Source organism: Manduca sexta, chromosome 28 (assembly GCF_014839805.1).
Source record: "Manduca sexta isolate Smith_Timp_Sample1 chromosome 28, JHU_Msex_v1.0, whole genome shotgun sequence".
In the NCBI taxonomy this organism is placed as follows: Eukaryota; Metazoa; Arthropoda; class Insecta; order Lepidoptera; family Sphingidae; genus Manduca; species Manduca sexta.
This window is the reverse complement of record NC_051142.1, coordinates 18,089,290-18,107,910: the sequence shown is the minus strand read 5'-3', so window position 1 is coordinate 18,107,910 and position 18,621 is coordinate 18,089,290. Positions and strand designations below refer to the sequence as shown.

The window sequence follows — 18,621 nt, the reverse complement described above, 5'->3', positions numbered from 1 at the left end:
CTGTTTTTTATGGAATCTGTTAGTTCTCTTTGATCACGTGACTTATCGCTAGGGTATATCGTTCCTGTACATTTTTGTTTTTTATTAGCGTTAACGATTGTAGATTATAGAAGGAAAGCATCTTATTTAAGGTCCCTGACGTATCCCTAGTTCTTCTAGATAAACGGCAGTAATATAAATGTTTAATCCCAGACAACTGCAGTTTATTTTATCGAATATCTGGGAAGGTTGTTGGTTGGTATTAGAATATCTTGCTATGTAGTTATATTTCTATGTCTACCGAGGTTCATTCATTTTCCTTAAACATTTATAATATCCGTTTGTTACAAAACCCACAGTCACTATATCATAATTTCAACAATTTAATTGAACAGGATATTCTGTAATTTATTCCTGGTAAACTTTATTATTAGTTGAACGCACATTGGTTTTGGGTATATTCATAAGTAACAAAATTATTCATAAGTAGTAAAAAGGTAACACTGACGCAGTTTTTGCTGATTTATAATCTTCATAAAAATTACTTGTTTAATAGAATATAGGAAAATTGATAGCTACATATCAACTTTTAATAGTTCAATTGTTTTGAACCAATCGAGTGGTAGCGACCCGCTCCTCTTTCTCACGAATAGCAGAGCATATATGCCTACATTTTTTCGTAAATTATTGAATTATACATTGACGTATATATATCGATGATTATACACATGAACCTTCCTCTTGAATCACCCTGTCCAATATTGACCGTATGAAATCGGTTGCGAAAGACGCGCCGGAGGGACTATATTTAACGATTTAAAGGATACCTATTAAACGGTGAAATAGGACGTGAATAAAGTCGGAGATTCGATGTCTGGGTGGGGCAGTACTATGTGGGTTTTTCTAACACGATTTGCCAAAGTTAGGATTTTTAGAGAGAGGAGGGAGAAAGTAAAAATCATAAAGGATACATACTGTTTCTAAATCTATGGTGAAAATTAAAAATCACGGTAAAACCTTACCTTGTATTATGCTTGGACAAGTGTGTTGTGTCGACTCTACATTGGACGGTAATAGGGCATGAAGGAGTTATAAGTAATTAATTGATCAATAAAACAAGTTGTCTTTTTTAAATATTTATTTTTTCTATAACACATTAATACTAGAATTAAATTACCTTTTTTACATTTGCTTTCATTAACTATCAAAACAAGTGTGTTAAGATTATAACCCGATCGTACAGTAAACACACTAATGAAGAACCTGCCATAGTACCCCTCCCGAATCGCACTGCGTAGTAAAGGATATGGTCAGCAGCAAAAATTGCTGAAGATATTACCACGTCAAGTTTATAAAATTTATAGTAAATCATATTTTTTATTGTGTACATACACACTCACACCGTCCTAGTACAGGGGTAGGCAGTGACTATTGAGTGCCACATGCTACGATATTGATACACCACTTTCGCCTCTTCCAATTTCATACATATCATCATATTTTATTATATCAGTAAAAATCTCTAGATAGAACGAAAATATAAGGCGATTTGAAGTTGAACTTGTTCAGGTTATTTCTTATGGCAACAGTAAGTCAGGCAGACGTCCATTTGATGAGAGACCCGAATACCAATATCGGGTTCTCAGTCGGGCATTAGTAACAAATGCAAAATTCATTAAGATTTTTAGGTACAAATTTCTAAACACTTCTGAAACTAGCTCGTGTATACACTACTCCGGGACAGCAGTTTATTAACGTGCAGCTATTTAAAAAAAAAACCTAAGAATGTATGTGTAATGGCTGACCAGCGTCGGCGTTAGCTATTGAGGTCCCCTTACTTGGCGACCTCTTTTTCGGTCCCGACCATGCTTTGTTTGACACACATTCCCTATAGTTATTGACGTGGTTAAATTATTTTGTCTGTCTAGCTGTACGCATGCCATTAGTTCTCCTTCCCTACTTACTCAGTAATAAATATATAAATAAGCAACAATCACATACATAGTATCACATCACACACAGAATCACTCTTGAGCAGAGGTTCCCAAAGTTTTTTTATCATAGACACCTTCCATGATTTTAGATGTTATGTTGGGGTCATCTTGTTTCTTACGAACCCTATCAATATCTGCCTACATTGATATGTGAAGTCAAGCCAACATTTTAGTACTTTACTATCACTTCAAATACATTTTTCGTGGACCCCTGCTTGCGAATTGTAAACCCCCATTTATTTGTCCCGCCAACGTGGACCTTGTTAAGTCTCTCGTGGACCCCTGGGGGTTCACCTGGATCACTTTGGGAAATCAGTGCTCTAGACCATAGTATTCACAAAAATATCTACGCAATTTACGAATATTTTTTGTAAAGAGTAGCGTGTAGTCATTATTATTTATTCACAATTTATTGATGTTTTATACAATATTTCTTTATTTTATAGGCTGAACATGAAATAAAGATTTTACAGACGGAAACATCAGCTAGGATTTCTTCAGAATGTCCAGACTGTTTATTTTTTGTTTAAGCATGGTACATGGTTAGTAGACACTGGCTTATCACGCGCATGTACCTCTCCCACACGCTCTTCAAATCTGCCTCCCTGAAAAATTAGTGGACTTAACTAAGTTCTAAACACGCCCATTAACGGAAAGCTCATATACCTTGCTCGTCTCGTCATTAAGTTGTAATAACCAAAAAGAACACTACCATGTCGATAAAAGTATAGATACAAGTCAGGTATCCAAATATACAAGTCCCTTATCTAAGTCTGTACAACTCTTTTACCCAAGTACATAAAGTCTCCTATCCAGGTATCTACATCTCTCCTATTCCTACTACATAGAAATCTGATAATCAAGTATATACAAGTCCCCTATCCCAATACATAAAATGGCGTGTCACATTTACCTGAGCACGTCCATCTGCAACGCGCACTGTTCGTAAGCACACAGGAACTGAGCCAAGTCTATTTTGGGCCAACAACCCAGCCGCAGAGGCTCTATGCATCTGAAATAAAGTCGTTGGCAATGAGATTACGCAAGTATTTGTTTAGATATCCATACATAGTTATGGATATAGTTACTATAAAAAATATTTTTTAACTTATCGTGGTACAATAATAAAATGCGTTGCTTTTTTGCTATATATTTAATAACACACTGATATACTACTATGACTAAGGGAAGGGAGGAGTAAAACAGGCGCACGGGCACACGCCGCGAGTCGTTCCAACCGCCGCCGCGGGAGCAAGGACGGCGGGTACGAGGAATAGGGGTGTTGGCTACAAACTTTATATTAAAAATGATTTTGACGATTAACGGTTATTCTTTATTGAAATTCGTTTATGCTATTTTAATTAAATTGATTAATTTTAAATGATTAAAAACGTTCTCTATTTTCAATGCTAAGGTCACAGGCAATTGTTGTCAAGCCCTGATAATTAGATTAATCTGTATAACATTAATTATTTCTGGAATCATTCTTTGTATAGAAGTATTTCAATAAAATTTGTAATATCATTAAAGTAATATTATAATATACCTTTCTAGGAGGTCTATAAAGAGCGACCTAAGCTCCCGACCTCTGTGTAGATTACAAGCCACGCCCACCAGCGCACGCGTGTACAATCTGACAAAAAATAACACAAAATAATATGTTACAAATATGCGTTGGTTTATATTCAAAATTATAATAATGGAAAATAGAATTATAAAATACCTAAAGTTGAGTTCCAGTTCTTGATACGATTTCTCTAGCAGTTTCGGCTTCAAACGCATACATATCAAACTGAAACAAAAATATTATTACATAATATTTACTATTTCTACAATAATATATTTCCATAACTCTCGTGCTTCGATGTCGCAGTTGTAGCACAGTACGGCTGGAGTGTTGAGGTCTCGGATACGATGCCTGGGTCGGGAAAAGTGATATTGGTTTTTCTACTCAGTATCAAGCCGAAGTATCAAACACTTTTTTGAAGACAATTAACAAGCCTCCTACATTTTGCAACACTATACAACTCACTGTTTATGTTCTTTCTCCTTGTCCAGCAGAATCCTCAGCTCCCGTAACTCCAACAGGAACTCGCGGTCCATCTCTGTGTCGTAGTATTCAGGACCTGTGCAGGAGTACGTCCAGCTTGCCATTATAGCCTGCAAATCAAAATACAGCCATTTTCGTTATAGAAATATGAACAAATGGTTGTTTCCCATGTTTTCATATGATAATAAAGTGACCCCACTGCATCTAATAGTGAGTATCAAATAGAATATTGATTGACGAGAGATCCTCCACAATCAACACAATTGTGCCTGCCATATTCGTGTCTTTCGATTTAGCCACTATGTATGTTACCAGATTTGATGGGGATAGGATATATTTTAACCGACTTCAAAAAAAAAGGAGGTTATCAATTCGACGTGAATTTTTTTTTTTTTTTTGTATGTTTTAAGTTTTTATATCCATTCAGCCATAGTAGCCCACAAAAGTGTGTCGCGTGTCGGGATGAGCCTGCGTATATCCGATTTCATCTGGTCGGACTGCTGAGGGCTAATCATCTCTCGTCAGTAGACATTCTATTGATCCCCACTCCACTTGGGGGCCGTTCAAGTATTACGTAACGCAATCTTTGAAGATTTTGGAGACCTCTCCCCCCCCCCCCCATGTAAACCGCTAAAAAATTCGTAAAGTGTAAATTTTTATCTAATATTCACAATTATGATACGCAAAGTACCGGAAAGTCGCTAAAATTTATTTGTTATTGTTTTAAAATAGAAAAACCAATGTTACGTAACGTGTTGTACGAGACCCCCCTCCCGCCCCTGTAACGCATCGTAACGTTTTACAAGATAACCCCCCTCCCCCCCAAATTGCGTTACGAAATACTTGAACGGGCCCTTACCATCAGGTGCAGTAGGGCCACTTTGCCATGCAATTATAAAAAAAAAAACAAACCTTACCTGAGCACAATGATAAAAGTCATTGAACGTCAAGTACTGTAGTTTTCTCTTGGCTGTTTCGAACCTCATGCAAGCTATGAACACAACCGCCGCATACTTTCTGGAACAAGAATATGCAATAAAATGTCGGCGAATGAACAAGTAAAGAAACGAAGACAAGTATATGGCTTTTGCCTTCATAGGTACTCATATCATTATAATAACAACTAACTTGGCAAGTGGCTCCGACAGAAGGAATGTGGTCCGTATGTTGACCACGACGTTGCCGGGCATTTCCTCGACTGCCTTGAAAACGCGCCGCACGTTGTCGAATTGTCGCCTGCAGCACCGCAGCGGAGCGCCCGACCGGTCCGCCACCTGGCCGTTATTTACATACACATCACACCTTTATCCCCTGGAGGTAAGCAGAGGTGCAACCTAGCACCTACTTTCCACCACATGCATTCCATCCTATGACGTGATAGATAGCAAATCTATTGACATATCGGCAAATTTCACACTCCAGGCTAATACTGATTAGAAAACCCCATATCTTGCGGTCTGACACAGCACATGCAGTATAACTCTACCAACAAAACTATCTGATCTGACATTTAATATTATCCAAATGTTTTATTAAATTGTGTCTATGTGTAATTTTTTTATATACAAAAATGTAGCATAATAGAGAGCATTAAAATTTATTTTTTTCACTAGCAACATTATACAAATATTTATGTGTACTATCTTCTTTTTATGCTCATTTTACCTCATCTAAATCCTTCCTGTGTCTTGAGGAGAGCTTCCTCCCCAGAAGTTCACGGATCACTGCATCATCCAAGTCATAATACCTACAAAAATATAAATCTGTAAGTGGGTAGATATTTTGTACATTATATTTTTCTGTTTCCTAAATATGGTACAGCAATTAACACTCCATTCTTCTGTATCACCGCTACTCAATATAAGTTTACTACATAGTTCTTACTTCTCAATAAGCATCTGTTTGGTTGGATCATCCAGCTGGAATATCATCTGCTCAGATAACTTGGATGGTACAGTCAGAAGACGCTCCAGGAGGGCAAAGGTTCTGAAAAAAAAAACCTTATTTATACTTTTTTGTACAATAACCATCACCAACCAGAGTCTAAAGGTTCAAGTCTATACAGACTGCATAGCAGAATGGAACAACTAAAGATTATTATACACATACAGACACACACACATCACAACTTTATACCCAATGGAGTAGACAAAGGTGCAACGATTACACCCATATTTTGCGAACTATGTTCCATTGTATGTTGTGTTGGGGCAAGCGTATTGCCATATCATATCATATGCAGACAAATCTAATAAAATTTTTGACTGCTGTGATTAATAAATATATAAATTTGAAATACCTGTAATGGTCCAGAACATCACTTGCGATGAGCTCTACAGACGCTCCGAGCAACTTGGCGGCCCCTCTTTGGTGGAGTGTTGATACCGCTTCACTTGCTAGGAGTCCGAAATTACTCAATTAATATACACTCCAATTTAAGGAACTATTTTTAATATTTAAGGCGATACCTCAAGGTCCATTTCGTCATATTAAATTTTAAAGGCCGAAATATCCATGATTATTAATTATTTTTACGTTTTTCTTTCAACTGCGAGAACTAATCACTAACTAGACGTGAATTTAAATTCTTTACTTGCCAATACTTGTTTAGTTACCCAGATTAAAGCCGAAACAAAATGTATGAAAATGGACCTTGAGCTACCACCTTAAGTTTAATTACTTATTACTTGGTATCTACAAACAAGTCTATTTTTAAATAATTATATGTAATTAATTCATCGAATAGTCGTATATTCCATAGCTCATTTAACATGCCAAACCTTGTATCAGGCATCCCTCATGTTTTATGGGAAGATTTACAAATACTCACACCCAGGTCATTTATAATTCCCCAGTGAGACTACGGGGCGTGTAATACTCGATGATTGTTTGAAACTCTTGTGTGGATGTGTTATAGGCTATTTTATATGTATCTTTCCTAATAAAATGTTATTATACGTGAAATCCCACAATCTAATAATAGATTTAATCAGACATTCCCCTTTTGATAAAAGTGAATACCCGCTGCACTTACATGAACATCCTTCTATCCACAACTGATATATCTCGGGATCTATCAATGTGTAATTACTCACAAAAACGTCTACCTCTGTATACATTGCTTTATATTTTTATTTACAAAATAAATATTTGCGAAAACACTCGATACTTTGACAGTAGTTTTGACAAAATTTGTCAGACAAATTGAAATTGATTGGATTAAATTTGACATTTCGTGTTATACAAGTTGCCAACTTGCCGTTAATGAAAATCTTACTCAGTGTACATAACGCGTACTGTATGACTGAAAATGGAATACGGAACTATATTGTTTTATGTAGATATAAATGTTTATTTTATTATTTCTAACTTTCAAATATGAAATATTAGTGTGAAGACATAGAGTTAGTAAGGTACTACGTATGATGTGAAGAAAATTATTACATTATAATTTATACAAATATTTATTTACAGTTGTATACGGGACCGGACAAATTTACAGAAGGTGTTTTAAATTGATCATTGTGGATATAAATAGCCAAGAAAAAACAGTATTTTGTACAAATAAAGCTTAAAAAGTACATAAAACCATGCCTAAATGTTAAATAGCTATAATTCCCGCGCAAACGCTACATTATGTCATTTCGTCTCGTGTGACGTCATACGTGGGTAAAGCAACTTGACAAATCTTGTCATTTGAACAGTGATTCAATGATGCCAAATTAGGGTAATTTACCCTAGATTTAGGGTAAAACTGAATCAGTAGGGTATTTTTTTTATGAGATTTGGGGTATTTCTACGAGTTAAGGTATTAAAGCTATTGTTTACGGTATTGTAATAAATGTTGAGCTTAGATGTGGATGTTTCCTACAAAAATTGTAGGCTATGAAACAATTATAATTTTTTATTCAATACAATTTTCGTGTACAGCCAGTTATTTCTAATAAAATGAGATAATTAAATCAAGAATTATTATTAAGAGAAAAAGTGGCGTCTGCATAGGTAAGGATATAGGAAAAAAAAGTACGTAGTCCCGAATTATTTGATTAGTTTTAGGGTAACATTTTAAATTCCAAATAATCCTGGGGTAAAGGGAAAATTTCCCCGTTTTTGCAACATGTTTCATTACTGCTCCGCTCCTATTGGTCATAGCGTAATGATATATAGCCTATAGCACTCCACGAACAAAGGGCTATCCAACGCAAAAATATTTTTTGAGTTTGAACCGGTAGTTCCTGAGATTAATGCGTTCAAACAAACAAACTCTTCAGCTTTATATAATAGTATAGATATTATCTTGTAAGTTGATAAGTGGACATGCTAATAATTTTTTTTTTGTCTAGTTGTACAATTAATACTTTGAGAATATTTGAAATTATCAGAATACTTTTAAAAATTAAAAATAACTTACCTGCATAAGACTTAAAAATAACTTACCTGCATAAGACTCAGACATACCAAATTGATTGGCTAGTTCCGAGAAAGTTGTATTCAACCTTATTTTTTAAAGCATAATAGAATGTGCTCTGTAGGGATATTTGTGTTATGATGTGTTAAATTTACTAAAATATAGCACTCCTTTGTTAACCCTATATACAACTGAGGCTTTGATTCAATTTTCTTACATTTATTTACCAGGATTTGCTTTGCTTCTCTTTCTTTTTCTATATTAATTTCTTGTTCGGTTAAGCTACTACAACTATCAGATGGCATTTTGTACTGTAATGAATGGACAGAAGGTGATGATGGTTGAAGTGATGTTGATGAAGTCATAATGATGCATCAGTCAGATTTTTAAAAGAGTTTTTATTTTTTTGACATACACTTGTTCTTAAATCTATATATTCAAATTTAAAAGGAGATGTTGATATGGTCGAAGTCCATATTTTAGGCAGTGATGTTGCAATAGTCTTAGATTTGTGTTCAGTTTGTGTATATTTTCTAAAATATTTTGTTTTCATTTGAACTTGTACACTTTTATCCTCACTTTTTTGCTGAAGTTGATGTACAAATTCAGCATTGGTTTCACCTAAAATAAAGACACCAGTTTATATAGCTAGTTCATAATAAGTCAGTAGTTAAGCACTGGTTCAATTTTAATACATAGGTACTAACCAACAGACTGAGTTGTGTTTTCTTCATTACTTTTCAATTCAATTTCTTTTAAGGCTTCTTATATAAGAGCAAGTCTTTGCCTTTTGATCACAGCAGGGTCACATATACTTGTTGATGACATTTGTTTTCCTATCTGTTTGACAATTAAATTTAGATGGCAGGCATCCAGGTTTCATCCTTATTTTCTTTACGGAGCCCATTATATGGTACCGCATATAATTTTCCATATCATTTGGCAGCTAAAACATAAATGAATACATCTCATAAACATAACCTCCGTGGTTGTACAAATGATTTAATTAATTGAAGTATTCATCGATTTATTTTAAACCGAAACACTATTTTTTATTTACTTACATTAAAGTGATCCTCACAGAAGTAAATCGGTGATTCTGCAGACATTCCGTCGTAGTTTCGTCTTGCTAACTGCAACCACTTTATTCGTATATCTGCTTTTCGTGGTACATCAATAAATAATTTGTTTGGTGAAGATATAGAAGTATTGGTACATTCAGGTACTACGCACCAACGATATTTTTTGCGGTCCATTATGATTAACGATTAAACAATCTGTAAACATTAAGTTAGAAGTTACCATACCACCGTTCCATATAAATTAATATTAATTATTAGAGCAGTTCTGTGTCAAAAAACAACTTTAAAGCATTAAAATAACGACTTCCAGTATTATATATTAGTCTATGATAACGACAACCTCAGAACAATGACAAGGACGACAACGCGGTATGACATCCAGATGACATCCAGTCTCCAGATGACGTCTGATTGTTTACATTTTACTCACGTGTGACGTCATGCGCGGTGATTGGTGTTTCATTTGACGTAAAGAATAGACTAAAAATAGTTACAATTATTATATTTATTGCTTTAATACTGAGCTCCGGTTCCCTTTGATGTGTTCGTTCAGAAACTACATATTTCCCTCTATACTATATTTATCAAAATTTCATAATATTTATTTGAAAGATTTTTTTAAATTATACATACTACATCTTTTATATCAAACCATATTTATAACATAACTTCAAGTAATATCCATTACACATAAAGTTAAGAATAGTTTAATTTTTGAAAATAAGTATAATGTTTCGAATGTCCTATGAAATATTTGTAACCAATCATTGATTTTCCATTCAATTCATTCCTTGTTGTTCATTGTGTTGTCACTTGTCAAGACTCAAGAGTAAGGACTTAGGATTTTAATTTATAATAAATAAGTACAAAAACAAAGTGATATTTGTATTAAAATAACATGTAAGTATTCTAAATGTTATTGTTTACTATAAAATGAGAACTAATTCTTAAGTAAGTATCCATTAAAGCTAGGATTTTGTGTCATTACGAAAAAAATTTTTTTTCCAACATTCACTCATTTTCCAATGTTTATTGCTTTCGATAAAACATTTTTTTTCAACAGAATCAAAAGCAGGTTATCTGTTATCGACTCCAAAGGAGGTTATCTATTCCTGCTATTTTTTTAAAATTCATTCATTGTTATTTTTTACTGCATCCTATTTTAATGATTCTTTTTACATTCTATTTTGTATTTTCGGAATGGTTCCATTTTAATTTCGTTCGTATTCAAATTAACCAAAAGGTCCTAAAGGACTTTAGACTTCGAATATTCAGAAGGGCATGGGCAAGGGCAAATTAAAAAGGATTTTGATTATTTTTTGGGCTGGGTTCAATGTAACTTCAAGATACTATCAAATAAAAATATCATTATTTGACCTTGAACTTCGAAGATGTAGAAGGAAACTCTTCACAATCAATTAAGATTTTTTTTTTTTTTGTGTTGGGTTCAATATAGTTTAAGATACTACCATATTAACATATTGATGGTGGCTCATCTAACATTTGTGGTTCCTGGGCGCAATGCGCGTGCGGCTAGCATCCAACTGTAGAGTTGTCTGATGACTGTCTCACTCACTCTCTTGCATCTACTACCCTTTGCGCCAACAAATTGTAGTCTAGGCCCTGCCTAATTTTTATTGCTAGCTGCACATAGTAAGCAAATAAAACAAATAATCAATTATCACCTTAAATTAACCAGCTCAACAAAAATATTCACATTTATCATAAAAAAATAAAACATTGCAAATAAAATTGCATTTATTATTAATTAATTTTTTATTTAAACCTATATAAAGTAATTTTTTTAGATTTTAGTGATTTTAGTGTGGGTTTATTATATTATAACATGAAAATCTGGACAAACATAATTACCTTCACAGGATTTAGGAAATTATGTGTTTTTAAAATTTGTATTATAATTATATGAATCAGTAAACTCGATACTACAGAAACTTTAGAGATGATTAGAGGTATCATTTGTTTAATTTACACAAACTAGCAAAATATGAGTGATAGCTCTTAGCCATTAGCTCCTACAATGCTATAAAACAAAAAGTGTTTGCTAACTTTTGAAGAGGAGACTTTGGTAGGGGTTAAGAAAATATGCATTGTTTGTTTTTTATTTTTATAATAAAGTATATCATGTATGTGAGTAACATAGTTAACTGTAGGTCATAGAACCTTTTAAATTATAATATTCTGATAATACCACTAGAGAATATATTTATTATACAGGACATCCCTGCTATGCAATAACCAAGCTGCTATTATGTTATGTTTCTTTCAGACAATAAAATTATTAGACTGATCTATGTGTACTGTGCCTGATAGTGTTCATTTTCTACATAGTATTTGCCTATTACCATACAAACCCATAACTAAATTTAATTTTTAACTGAACTATTAATTAATTCCAGCATTTACATCCAGATGACAGAACAGGACATTCCTGGAGATGTGTGTGAAGGCACCAGCGACACTTTCGCTAGCGTGTGGGTGAAGGTGGAGATGGATGATGACATGGAGGAAGAAACAGATGCACTGGAAGTCACACAGACAGAGGAACCACAGAAGTAATTTTTTTTTATGTATTAGTGTAAACACAAATTTTTATATCTAGCTATAGTAAAAAAAAGCTATTAATATTGTGTCTTAATAATACAGTTTAAATATTCTAGCTGTAAAAAGTTTGCAGAGAGTTACATGCTCAAAACATATCCAAAATTTCATGAAGTTCCTAATTTGCTTTCTTTACAGACCACAAAAATCCAAGAGGAAGTATAACCGCACTATTCTACAATGTGAGCAGTGCTCCTACACCACAATACACAAGAACTGTTTGAAAATGCATGTGTTGGACCACATGAACAGCAAACCTCACATCTGTAACCTCTGCACGTACTCCACCAAGTACCCCACATCCTTACAGAGACATATGTTCATAAAGCACAAAGAGTCCACTGATGATGTAAAAACTCTCTTTTATTGTGATTCATGCGACTATAGCACCTATTTTAAGTGGAATTTGAATTCCCATAAGCGTAGACACACTACAGACAAACAGTTTCAATGTGAACACTGTAGTTACTCCACAGCCTATCGCCATAACTTCATTAAACACTCGAGAGTGCACAACAAAGTTACCAGAGAGTACACCTGTGATAAGTGTCCTTTCGTTACGAAATTTGCGGGACATATACAACGGCATTTATCTCAGATACATAACGAAGTGTCAGATAAAGCGTGTGCGTGTGACGTTTGTGATTTCTCAACGATGGTGCGATGGCGGCTCAACATACATAAGCAGAGAAGTAGGCAGGAAAATCCATTGAAATGCGGAATTTGTGGTTTTCAGACTTTCTACATGTGCGAAAATAAGAAACACAAGAAGACTCATTTTAATGATATGTTGTTAAAAGTTGGTGTGGTAAATGGGAGTAATGGTGTTAGCGATAAGCCGATCGATGTTGACAGTGAGCAGCCTGACAGAATGACGGGAGTGCCTAAGCCTGGGGTGGAGCATACGCACGGTATCTTAAATGGGGTAACTGGGAATGAAGGAAGGCTCAATGATTTAGAAGATGTTACACAGAGGGAAGATTTGACAGAGCAAGACGTTTTTAAAACGGATACAATGAATTCGTATCATATGGTTGATAGGGTAAATGAGAACAAAGGGCAAATTAATAATGCAATTGAACATAAATATAATGATACTGATGGAATGGCTGAAGACATTTTTAAAGCTGGATTGACGCAAATGTACGATATGGTTAACAAAGTAACAGAGAACAGAACAATCATAGACCCCAGTTATTATAAAGAGTGTGTGAATGATAGAATAACGGAAGGTGACACCTACAATAATTTCAATGAGCAGCATACTAATTTAACTACTAACCCAAATTTAACTACAAAAACACCGAAGCTGAAAAAATTGAAAAACTATATCGTAGATCCAAACTGCGAGTCGCGAAAAACCATACAAGTGTTAGAATCTGATAATGTGGAGCGCCCGTTCCAATGTGTTAAATGTGCGTACACCTCCAAATTTAAAGCGGCCGTTATAAGACATTATCAAAGACACCACACAAGCGAAAATAGACCTTACAAATGTTGCAATTGTGATTTCTCGACTAAAACTAAGGATCAAATAAGTCTACATAATAAAAGAAGTCAATCCGAAGGGACTCTAATATGTAACATATGTAACTTTACAACGAATTTTAAATGTACGTATGTTATGCACCAGAAAGTTCACTACGCACATAAATGTACAAAATGCGACTACTCTTGTAGGAATAAGTATGATATACAAAAACATTTTTCGACTGTGCATATGGGGGAAGGTATGAAGTGTAGGTTCTGTGACTATAGATCTGGGAGGAGGGAGAGTTTATTGTGCCACGAAGCAATACACACTGGCCATAAGCCATTTAAGTGTGAGCTGTGTGATTACCAGTCTGTTAGGAAGTCACTTTTAGAAGTACATTTTAGGAGGTGCCATACTGACGTCATTGTCGCTGAAGGAAAAGTTCAAGAGAGTAAACAAACAGAATGAATTGTGAAATCTCAGCGAGTCTTGTTAGATTCCGAAAAGAAGTAATTTCAAATAAAATGTGTTAAGTGGTATGATATAGCCATATTGTCTATTGAAAACCTTTTTTAAACTGTACCATTTCTTATTTAATGTTTACAGTACAAATGGCCTATAAGCGCCACATAAAGTAAATTTTACAGGAAAATAATTTTTAATACAGAATATGGTTTAAAAATCATAATATGTTGAAGTAGAAGGAAATTGGACTAGATGTATGGGATGTAACTCGCAATATACAGGGTAATCTGTCTACCAAAGCTGAGGATCACTAAGCAAATACAAGTACGTAAAATAATTATTGTGCATAATTTGTACAATTAAAATGTATATCACAACTGTCTCAAACAATCCTTATTAGTTATGTAATACAATCGTATTTATTTTCTAGGCAATCTTCGCTTTGGTCGGCAGAAAGTAGGCTTGGTCAATGTAATGTAATTTGTTTGCTTGTTTTGTATCAGTTGTGCAATCTGTCTTAATAATTACATCTTCCACCAACTTGACTTAGTAAAGATTTGTGTGGACTCTGTTAATTTGTGATGTAGTGAATCGTTATTTATTCAAAATAAAACAATACAAATTTCTATATTAGTGTATCACAAAAGATTTGTTCCAGACGAAATAGCTACAGGGTTATTTCTCACATTAAAATGGGCAGCTCTAACTTTACTTTCCTTTCCCTTACAACTTAGAAAATTGTTTTTCTGTAAAATTGATCTTGAGGAGTAATTTTTAAATCATTGGTGTATAATATGAAGCACTAGCATCTTGGAAAACAATGGCGTCTTAAAATAACTGATGATTAAGGAATTATAGTTGTCATAATAATTCTGTGCTGTTAAGTTTTATATTAGATGTGCAGCATTTTTTCTTTGTAATAAAATTATATTATTTTTAACTCAACTTTGCATTAAAATGATTAACCCATTACATATCACTACTCACTATAGTATAATACTACACTTTTCCTTTTGAGAAGAAAAATATGGTATACTATACATGAAGCTCAACTTTGACAAACTAAATATATATTTATTGTTCATTTGATTACCTATTGATGACATGTAATTGATTTGTTTCCTGTGTTGATATAATTCCTGTGACGAACATGACAATGGTTTCGAAGAAGATACATATACATCGTAGGGATCACCCCTAGCTCTATAATCATGTGCATTTAAATATATTTAATTGATATTTGGGTCCATTTCAATCGTTTTTCTCTACAATTTTGTGGTTGTCAGCGTTTATTCCTTAGTTGGATACTTACGCTGCAGGGATTGTGTTACGTGATATAAACTGGTTATTTTTGTAGACAGTACAGGATGTTTCAATATGGTGAAATATTTTAATTCATATGATATGTATTCCAAAATAATAACTATTCCTTTAAAATATTTCACATCATAACCAAACATCCCGTACAAAGAAAGCAGACAAATATCAATAATTTTGTTTTATTCGAAAACATAAAAATATTTTATACAGTAATAATTACAATCTTTATTGATATTCGATATTCATTCCTAGAGCCTCCGTGCCCTTCGTCCGCCATCTTGAATTATCATTGAGGTCCTCTCAGACTAAATACATTTTTTTATTTATATTTATAAGGTACATAATTCCTTCTGTAAGCCTGGAATACACATGCTATGAAAGGAATATAATATTCTGAATTTTTAGGTGCTCCCCCCAGCAAAACAGAAAAATAAAAAAATATTCTTACAATATTATTTTTACTTTGGTTTAATTTTTTTTATAATGCGGATATTGTTTCATTAAATTCATAATAAAAGCCACACATCATTTTAATTTGCAACCAACACTATTTGATACGACAACTCAATAAAGGATATTTTGGTACTTTAAATTTTTTCAAAAACATCTAAAGTAGATTTTCTAAACAAATTATTCATATATCTAACGTAACTCATGCGCAGTAAATGTATGGAACGAATGCCCAAGGCTGTTCGGATTTGGGCTTTAAGTCTGTTTTAATTACATATACTAATTCGCTATTTGGTACTTTGATTCTAAAATATATCTTGAGCGACTAAGAAGCTTGTATATTCCAGGAAATGCCTTTTCCCGTTCATAAAACTATTTTACATTGTAACTGTTACAATACATTTAATGCAATAGCACAAAACTACACTGGTAACTAAATTTCGTCACTTCAAGAGGAACAACGCTTTGGAATATTATTAGACTTTAGTTTTATACACAAAATTATGTTTTTAATTCTTAAGGGATAGGCAGAGTATGTATGTATGTATATAATTGAATTAAAACAGTATCGTTTTTTGTGCCAGAGATTTTTTAGCGCACTAGATTACTGTACACAATATTGCCAAATTTAAACAAATGTCTCTTGATCTTACGGTTCAGTGTGTAATTTTATCTAATTCAGTTATAAAAATATTAGCGCTCTTCAGTGACGAAGCAAGGAATATTATTGGGGTCATACCCCTGTTCAAAATTTGTACCATCTACTCCAGAAACTAGGAAATATATAGACGTACAAAAGCGTATATACATTATAAAAAATATAAATTGAGTCTGTACATTGAATATATTTAAATATCCCATTAATGTCCATTACTGGATACAGGACAAGAGCAATACAAATAATACAAAAGAACATTACTATAAATGCTTACAAAACTGGATATAAATATAACTGGTCCATCGCTAAAAACTTAAAAGATTGACAAAACTTTGACAACTCGCAATTGTCTTGTTTGTGCCGTGTAAGGAAGTATAATCGTAACTATAGAAGCTCCGGACCTCTACATTATAATAGCGATGGTAAGTACAGTAACAACTATCGTCAGTTGCAGTCGCCGCGCCGGCCTGTACTGATCAGTCTTCACGCGTTGATGCTGCCCTCCTCGCGCTTCGGGATAAACGACACCGTCATCAAGTCATCATCCTCTTGCAGGAGGCAACCCTCGTTAGATTTGGTTCTATTGAAAAATCTATAGGAAAAAACAAATTATGTGTAAGAAGTCTAATCAAAATTGTTTATGCTTTTTAGTGCATAAATTATATTGATTAAACATTTTTATTTATTATATATTAGTCAGCATTTTGACCATACTCGTCATGATATAATGTTCATCAGCGGAGTATAGTAGAATATGTCAAACCACGGCAAACGTTGTGTTACTATTGTCACTAGAATAGGCTATTTGACTCATCAAATTTGACCCAATATACTTGTACTTCCTGTAGCCTGATTAACAAAACCACAATACGTCGATTTCATTTAATAAAAGTACAAGATGTCGGCACAATTTAAATAAAAAAAATTATATTAACATCCGTTTATCATTGTAAAAATATTAAGCTTGTTTACAAGTCGTATGACGTCACAGCAGCGATAATCTATAGTCTATAGATTATTATGGCTAGCAGCGTTTTGCCTGTTTATGAAAACTAAACTTATTACAATAAAGAGATTCGGTTTTATAGGTCCCAAAAATATGGTCATATTTTTTTTTGTAATCGAACAATTATTATTAATTTAAGACCTACTTTAACAGAGTCAACTAGCCTATTATGCCAATCAGACAACTGAATACACACTGAGTAAACAAAACACGACTTCTGAGCGGGCCACTATGATGGTTGTAGACTGAATCTGGTACCATTTCACAACATGACTGTATATTGTATAGCCAAGAAACTTTTGCTTCTGTTTAGTAGGCACTTAAATCAACAACATGCTTAAAAAAAGAAAACCTTAAATACATCAAAAGAACGACACAGACATGCATAACTCAAAAAATATGGGCATGTCTCACGTGATCAGCTTCTTACAATACTGTTCGGAAATGAAAAAAATACATGCAAGGACACAACAAGGACATACACAATATGCGATGACGAAACAAAAAGAATTTGGTGATGCAAACAAAAAGAAAACTGTAGTAACGGCGCACGGAATTTCATCAAAGAAAATAGAAAATAATAAAATTAACTTTTTAAAATAATTCATATACATAACTAAACCATTGAATTGCATAAATCAGATAATTAATAATTATATTTTTTTTAACAGAATATTATCATAGCAATTTTCTTTACTAAGCCGGCAAAATTATAAGTGGATCGTCTGATTTTACATCATTAAATTTAATGATCAATTATAATTAAACCCATAATATCAGACGATGCGTCATTGCGTTGTGGTTATTCATAGAAAATGCACATTTCTAGGTTCTTAAATTGTACTATCTGATAGCACAAGCAAAAGCTGGGTTTATTGTTTTTTTCTTTTTTTATAAAAAAAAATCCTTTTTTTTTACATGTTTTTATCCCGTGCGCCCCCCACATTACTCCCATGATCAGTGGTGACACACAGACATACACGGCAAATAAGGAATGCGTTACACACCATAAGTGTTACACCTTTAATATTGCGGACCGCCACGACTCGCTCTTCTTGCTAGCGTGCGAAAGAGACAACGTGTGTTAGAGAGAGACAGCTGGAGAAGAGGTTCTCA

At 33.7% G+C, this 18,621-nt stretch overlaps 3 protein-coding genes and 1 long non-coding RNA gene across 14 annotated transcripts in view; 1 reads left to right on the top strand and 3 right to left on the bottom strand.

The window, feature by feature from the left end:
• Positions 1-1,104: 1,104 nt before the first annotated feature.
• LOC115447038 (acidic fibroblast growth factor intracellular-binding protein) lies at positions 1,105-7,283 on the bottom strand. 2 transcript variants are annotated; one of them, XM_030173939.2, is made up of 11 exons: positions 7,058-7,283; positions 6,323-6,419; positions 5,908-6,009; positions 5,689-5,770; positions 5,152-5,297; positions 4,941-5,040; positions 4,006-4,133; positions 3,697-3,765; positions 3,520-3,606; positions 2,887-2,985; positions 1,105-2,578 (listed from the first exon to the last, which is right to left on the bottom strand). In XM_030173939.2, exons 1-11 carry the CDS (start codon positions 7,140-7,142, stop codon positions 2,500-2,502), a joined length of 1,074 nt encoding a protein of 357 aa, XP_030029799.2. In that variant the 5' UTR covers positions 7,143-7,283; the 3' UTR covers positions 1,105-2,499. The 2 variants fall into 2 exon arrangements, with proteins under 2 accessions (XP_030029799.2, XP_030029800.2); XM_030173940.2 differs by lacking the exon at positions 7,058-7,283 and adding an exon at positions 6,854-6,872.
• A 1,529-nt stretch (positions 7,284-8,812) lies between these two features.
• Positions 8,813-9,849, bottom strand: LOC119190990. Its single transcript, XR_005113327.1, has 3 exons — positions 9,496-9,849; positions 9,139-9,377; positions 8,813-9,052 (listed from the first exon to the last, which is right to left on the bottom strand). It is a non-coding gene; the product is annotated as an uncharacterized LOC119190990 (long non-coding RNA).
• Positions 9,850-10,227: 378 nt separating this feature from the next.
• LOC115447043 (zinc finger protein Xfin) lies at positions 10,228-15,016 on the top strand. 2 transcript variants are annotated; one of them, XM_037444252.1, is made up of 3 exons: positions 10,228-10,413; positions 11,931-12,086; positions 12,271-15,016. In XM_037444252.1, the coding sequence occupies exons 2-3, from the start codon at positions 11,944-11,946 to the stop codon at positions 14,072-14,074; spliced, it is 1,947 nt and encodes a 648-aa protein (XP_037300149.1). In that variant the 5' UTR covers positions 10,228-10,413; positions 11,931-11,943; the 3' UTR covers positions 14,075-15,016. The 2 variants fall into 2 exon arrangements, with proteins under 2 accessions (XP_037300149.1, XP_037300150.1); XM_037444253.1 differs by having other exon boundaries at positions 10,291-10,413; positions 11,944-12,086.
• Positions 15,017-15,554: 538 nt separating this feature from the next.
• LOC115447025 (copper-transporting ATPase 2) overlaps positions 15,555-18,621 on the bottom strand; it is a 47,936-nt gene continuing 44,869 nt past the window's right edge. For 8 of the 9 annotated variants that reach the window (XM_037444243.1, XM_037444242.1, XM_037444246.1 and 5 more), the window contains one exon: positions 15,555-17,091. In XM_037444243.1, coding sequence (XP_037300140.1) covers positions 16,983-17,091 — 109 coding nt within the window. In that variant the 3' untranslated portion in view covers positions 15,555-16,982. Of the gene's footprint in view, positions 17,092-18,512; positions 18,564-18,621 lie in introns of all 9 variants that reach the window. The other variant, XM_037444250.1, reaches the window with a different exon arrangement.

Excerpts from the sequence above, each read along its gene's own strand:
- LOC115447038 (XM_030173939.2), bottom strand. The coding sequence starts at position 7,142 with ATGTATACAGAGGTAGACGTTTTTGTGAGTAATTACACATTGATAGAT. Across the intron at positions 6,420-7,057 it reads GTGGATAGAAGGATGTTCAT|CAAGTGAAGCGGTATCAACA; the intron begins GTAAGTGCAGCG and ends TCGGACTCCTAG. Across the intron at positions 2,579-2,886 it reads TTGCAGATGGACGTGCTCAG|GGAGGCAGATTTGAAGAGCG; the intron begins GTAAATGTGACA and ends CTAATTTTTCAG.
- LOC115447043 (XM_037444252.1), top strand. The coding sequence starts at position 11,944 with ATGACAGAACAGGACATTCCTGGAGATGTGTGTGAAGGCACCAGCGAC. Across the intron at positions 12,087-12,270 it reads CAGACAGAGGAACCACAGAA|ACCACAAAAATCCAAGAGGA; the intron begins GTAATTTTTTTT and ends CTTTCTTTACAG.